The sequence below is a fragment of the Anthonomus grandis genome, chromosome 14 (genome assembly GCF_022605725.1).
Source record: "Anthonomus grandis grandis chromosome 14, icAntGran1.3, whole genome shotgun sequence".
Lineage (NCBI taxonomy): Eukaryota > Metazoa > Arthropoda > Insecta > Coleoptera > Curculionidae > Anthonomus > Anthonomus grandis.
In genome coordinates, this window is record NC_065559.1 from 7746561 (window position 1) to 7752643 (window position 6083).

Below are 6083 nucleotides of genomic sequence, written 5' to 3' on the forward strand. Positions count from 1 at the left end.
TTTAGTTGTTCGGATTGTTTCTTGCCTACGAAACTAGATCACTTAAAATAAAGCAAATAAATGATTCACAATATGTGGCTCTCACTATTTATAATGTGGTGATTATGTGCCTAATCACTGTTCCAGTTACGATGGTGATTTCTAGCCAACAGGATGCCAGTTATGCCTTCATTTCGGTGGCCATTACTTTTTGTTGTTTCTTGTGTATGGCCCTAATATTTTTACCTAAGGTAAGTACTGGGTTTTGATTTACATCCTGTATATTTTTACTATTTTTTACAATTACCGTATCTACGTCTTTATCTATTCTTTCTTTGTTTGTCAAACCTGAGTAATTTTAGTGATAAAGCGTAAAAAATGTTAAACTTGTTTTTACAAATCGTAATGGAATTTTGGTTTTTTATCGTCGAATTTATCGTATAATATTAAAAATTAATAAAAGTTCTGCGCTTTTGTTATCTTTCGGTTTCGCATACGTTTAATTAACATAACTAAATTTCTGTAATCGATGAAAAATTACATTTATTGTTGAAGAATTCGTTTTCTTAATCGCTCTACACAACTGTTTCGCTTGCAAGTCGCATTAAGTTTATTATTTATTTATTTTCAAACATATTAGTACGTGGGATTATTAAAAGTTTTGAGGGGAAGAATTATTACTTTATCAGAGTTAGGCATAGCACTAAAGCAGATTGCAAGAATGGCGTGGGTTTCACAAGGGATTGTATTCAAGGTTTCTGGAACCACTAAAGATTGAACCGAGGAGAAGTTGTGAAAGAGTCAGTACAGAAAGGTACCATTGCTCTATAGCTCAAATAGCAAGAAAAAATCCTACAACTTATCATCCAGAGCTTTACAACTTTTAGGTTTTAAGAGATAGAGCTGGTCTCTGTGCTGCCAAATCTACCCCAATACAAAGGAGAGGTATTATAATAATTTGGGGTGGATATATGATTTCTTTAATTCCCATTCGGTCAAAGTGATATTGCTTTAGTTTTGCAACCTATAGTCAGGCTAGTTTTCGCGATTTTTTTAAAAAATTATGCACCTCCACACACCAGCAGAATTGCAAAATGTTTCTTAGAAGGTCAAAATGTTCCTGTGTCTTAGAGTGGCCGTCTTGCTAACTGGATCTTAATCCTATAAAGCACTTTTCATCAATAGAAGCCAGTTCAATTTATTTAAAGATGATTCCACAAGATATGTAAAAAAAGTCTCCTGGTTAAATATAGAACCCAAAGTATTTTATTTCAACTATCAAATCTGGCATGGAGCGTATTTTAGGCGATCGGGAAGTGGTTGATCAAAATTGATAGGTATATGGATGCTGAGAAAAACTATTATTGGGGATTCTCCTATAGATAATGATATACCTCCTGATTAATTTAGAATTGGCATTCAAAGGGAAAAAATTCGACAATTGGATTGGCCTTCCCATTCAGCTAATTTGAACCGTATGAAGAGTTTTTGTTTTAATTTACTTAACTTAATTTATAAAATGTTTCCATAGTTTTGTTCCCCACAGTATTTATGCATTGTGCATATACATTAAGTTATATACAAGTACAATAAGTTATATACGTTAATACCTAAGTTACCTAAGGGTACCCTTTTTAAAGAAAAAAGAGTTATTATACTTTATTATAATATACAGGGTATGGGAAAAATTTAAGGGATTATTTCTTGGGCATAAGGATATTTTGTCCATTTATGGTTTTTGGTATAATGTTTTGTTTCAAAGATACGGGACAAAATAGAATTATTTATTACAAAAATTATATTACTACCCCTTGCTGGAATGCAAGAATCCAATATCCCCCTCATCGACTTCCAAACTCAAAACATCAAGGTTGTTTCTGATTGCGTTATATCCAGTAATTGTCCGAATTCTTAAATCTTCTACATTTTCCACTAACGTAGTATAAACTAATGACTTTAGGTGTCTTCATAGGAAATAATCCAAGGTGTTTAGGTCCGGAGATAAATCAGGCCATAGCCCAGGTCCATCTCGACCAATCTAGCGATCTCCGTATGTTACTGTTAAAAACTGTGGAGCCAAAATTCTAAAATGCGTTTGTGCATAAACTACATTGCATTTCTTGTATCCAATAGTACATCCTCCCGGAGCTGAGGAAGCGTTTGTTCCAAAAAGTTGCGGCATACCTCGTCAGTAAGCCTTTACTTTAAGTTAAGCACATCATGTGAATTTACTCAAACAAGGTTATTATGAAAATTCCTCATTGAATTTCTTAAGAAACTGGGTTCATAGGTAAATGCAAGTCAGTAGTTGAAGAATTTGAACCAACGTGTGCAAAAACTATTGACAGATTGTAATACGTGAAGGAAAATTTGCAGGAAGATGTGCCTGAAGGCGTTGTACGTGGTACATGCTGTATTGTACCCAACAAATATTCTCTAAGAATCGTTTAAATTGTCCCGTTATAAACATTTAAAGTAAGTGAAATTTTTCAAGTTGAGGTATCTGGATCTTTTTCTACCATGGCCAGCATATTGTCTTCTAGTTCTATTGTTATTGCTGTCGTTGTCCTTCCTAGTCTTCCACTTCTACTATGGAAGGTTTTTCTATTGGGCACAATAAGATTAGGAAATCGTTCACGGTACAACCGACTAGATTCTAATGAATTGCAATCAGGAGTCGATAGATGTAATGCATGTCAGCCATCTCTTTATTCACGATAGATGACTTTACTAACAAGATTTTAAGTATTAACACGTCTAAATTTTTCTAAAATTTTGACATAAATTGTTTTTTCGCTTACAATAATCTGAATTTTTTTAAAAGATAGCAACGGAATTATTAATTTTTTTATTACTTGGTATGTCATGTGTGCTCGCTGTACTTTTATTTTGGCTACGTGAAAGATTTGGAACTACCTACTACTTTAGATGGTAAAAGGACAAAATATCCTTAGAATATTCCTAGGAATTATCCCTTAAATTGTTGCTACATGTTTAGTTAACAACCTGTTTACACATAGGCATACTGTTATGTTTCATTTTCACACACGTCTCTTTAACATTATTTCGTTTTTTTTTAAACGTTTGAAAAGTGACATTTTTTATTAAGGAATTCGTTTTCCCGGTCGCTCCGTATAAAATATATAATAGGATCAAAATTTACATTTATGTAGATTTGTTGTGTTGTGTTTTTGAAATGTTAAAGGCTGTCATTGGCATTTGATAATTAATGAGGATAACAGCGGGAAGAAGTTATTGACTGCTGACAAATACTATAAATATTATAAACATAAATAACATTTATTTAAGAAAAAATTAAAAAAACACTTAAAACGTGAATCATGCTTGGCTCTTATCCTGATGTGAATAAAAAATTTATCTTCATTTAAAACAAGCTTAATAATACTCCAAAGAAACTTTTAAAATAAAAATCAAGCCGATACGTGAAATAAAGTTATGATGGTTATTTGAAACTTTCTTTCGCCTTGGAAAATATCTTGAAAAATTTAAATAAAAAAGCTATTAATACATATATTTTCGTAATTTGTTGAGTTAATTTTTTTTTAAATTATCCTATTAAGAATAAAATTTTAATTTTGTAAGTCGACTATACCTCAGGGCAAGAACTATCTGGAAGAACTTGAATATCAGAAATTAGTCCTCAATAATTTTTAATGTGTATTTAAAACGATGACGATAAAGTTCAGATTAGAAATGATAAGTTCATTTAAGCTTAATGAAACTTTATTACTCTATATATAACTAAAATACATTATACTACTTCCTTAACTAAATTTATATTATCATTATGTTAAATTATTTGATCCGTAGGTAATAGCAGTCTTAAGTAGAGCTAGTGATAAGGCAGAAAGCAAATACAATCACGACGAGCGACCCTCAAAGGAAGACGAAGAACGGTATCAGAAATTGTTGGGTGACAATGAGGAACTACAGCGACTAATTGCACAAGTAATAAACTTTATTTAATAATTATTAACTATTACTAAAAAAATTAAAATATTTTTAGAAAGAAGACAAAATTCGTCTACTTCGTGAGCGTATCCAAGAAAAAGAAAAAAACCAGAACATCAACAGGGTAAAAATAGTGTCACCGAACACAACGACGATAATGCAAGGTAAGGACACGCTGATCGTGGCTGATTTCATTACGGATGCCGGCACTTCAGACTCTGCTTTGGGCGGAGGAGTTTCCACTTACACGAGGTCTTCGAGATACAGTCAGTCTGATATTGAGTTTAGTGAAAGTTATTTGTAAACAACCTAAAAAGGTTTTATTAAGTCTATAATTTAAAATGGAAAAGGTTACTCTTGTGAAAAATCAGGCTTGGGGTTAGAAAAATTATTATTTCTTAGATGTACATATATCCGAATTTAATTTACGCTTAAACAAAATCTGTGTTGTTCTGATGAATTTATAATGAGTAGTTATTTATAATTAGATTGTTGGGTATTATGTCACTTTTATCGTAAAAATCTCATACGCTCAAATATTTAAAGAAAAAAATTTAATTATTAACTTACTTAGAAGAAACATGAACTTATATATTATATTTATATGTTTAGTTCAATAAATCTTAAATACAATAATTTACATGTTGTGTAATTTTGGATTTTTTAAGATCATTGAGTTTCATGTAAGATTTATGGTATATTAATAATCTTTCTTTATTTAGCAAAATCTGCTACCTTAAAATAAAATACATAGTATGGCATTTATTATAATATTAAAATTAATAAGCTTAAATTAAATAACCAAAAAATAAGGATAATATTACAATATTAGTGCTGGTATAAGATACGAGTATTGTTGGCAAATAAATACGTTTAAGATTATGCATTTACATATGAGTGGGAATTTAAAAAAAGGTAAGAGGAACAAACATATACAATGCAAAAATAAAATTATACAAATAACATCTTAAAAGTAAATAAATAATAAATAAAACTTAAAATGACATAAAATAATTTAAACCTATAAAATAAAACTTATATAACACAGAATATAAAATTCATAAAACAGAATAAAGATAAAAGACAAATAATACATCTCTAGAACAAATTTTCTCAATAACCGTTTAAACACGTTAAAAAACTATCACAGGATTTACCACTAGCCGGTAACCTACCGAACCTACTTAAGCAACTGAGTTGTATTACATCTGTCAACTAGAAAATCTGTTCAGTTGCGAGTATGATAATTGTGAACATCACTAAAAACTGTCAATTTATTACACAGGTATAGTCTGGTATCAGACGATGTTTTAATTTAAAAATAAAAAGAAAAACATTAAACATAATTCTTTGGTTCACAGACAACATACCTAGGACCTTTAACATAGAATCTACTGGAGTTCAACGATTACATTTAAGAATTAGTCTCATAGCTCTATTTTGTAATATTTCAAATTGGTTTATTATATATTGGGGTAAATTAAATTTGATTGTAATGTAAATTAGATTTTTTCCTATGCGTGCTATAAATTCAACTTTCTTTGAAAACTTCCTCATGATTTAATTAGCATGCGCATGAAAGTTTAGGTTTGCGTCCAAAATAGTACCTAAGTATTTTATTTATGATTTTCTGTTAAACACACAGAATTTTGATTTATTGGTATTTAAACCCAGTTTATTGTCGCAGAGGCTAAATAGGTTAGTAAGATCAGTGTTTATATAAGAGACCAGTTTTTTTAGATTTTTACCAACTGTGTAAATCATGGTATCATTTGCAAATAATACAATTTTACATTTTTTGACTACTTTTATCATATCATTAATATATAGTATAAACAATAATGGACCTAACACTGTGTCTTGCGGTACACCAAACTTAACATCAAGAACACCAGACAGACAACTAACATACTTAACACGTTGGACTCTGTTACATAGATAATATTTAAACCAGTTTAAGACTGTACCCTTAATTTCTAATATTTCTAATTTTTAAATTAAAATATTTCTAAAAGCTCTTCTAAAATCTAAAAATACTGCTAAAATATAGTTATCACTGTCAATGGCTCTGAGAAAATTATCACAAAAATATCAACAACCACAGACTCACAAGAGTGATTCTCACGGAAACC

The 6083-nt window shown here is 30.2% G+C and overlaps 1 protein-coding gene across 1 annotated transcript in view; it reads left to right on the plus strand.

Annotated features, from left to right (window-relative positions):
• LOC126744564 (gamma-aminobutyric acid type B receptor subunit 1) overlaps positions 1-4343 on the plus strand; it is a 371298-nt gene extending 366955 nt beyond the window's left edge. The window contains exons 13-15 of the mRNA XM_050452020.1: positions 6-230; positions 3811-3948; positions 4007-4343. Coding sequence (XP_050307977.1) covers positions 6-230; positions 3811-3948; positions 4007-4255 — 612 coding nt within the window. The 3' untranslated portion in view covers positions 4256-4343. The remainder of the gene's footprint in view (positions 1-5; positions 231-3810; positions 3949-4006) is intronic.
• Positions 4344-6083: the final 1740 nt, after the last annotated feature.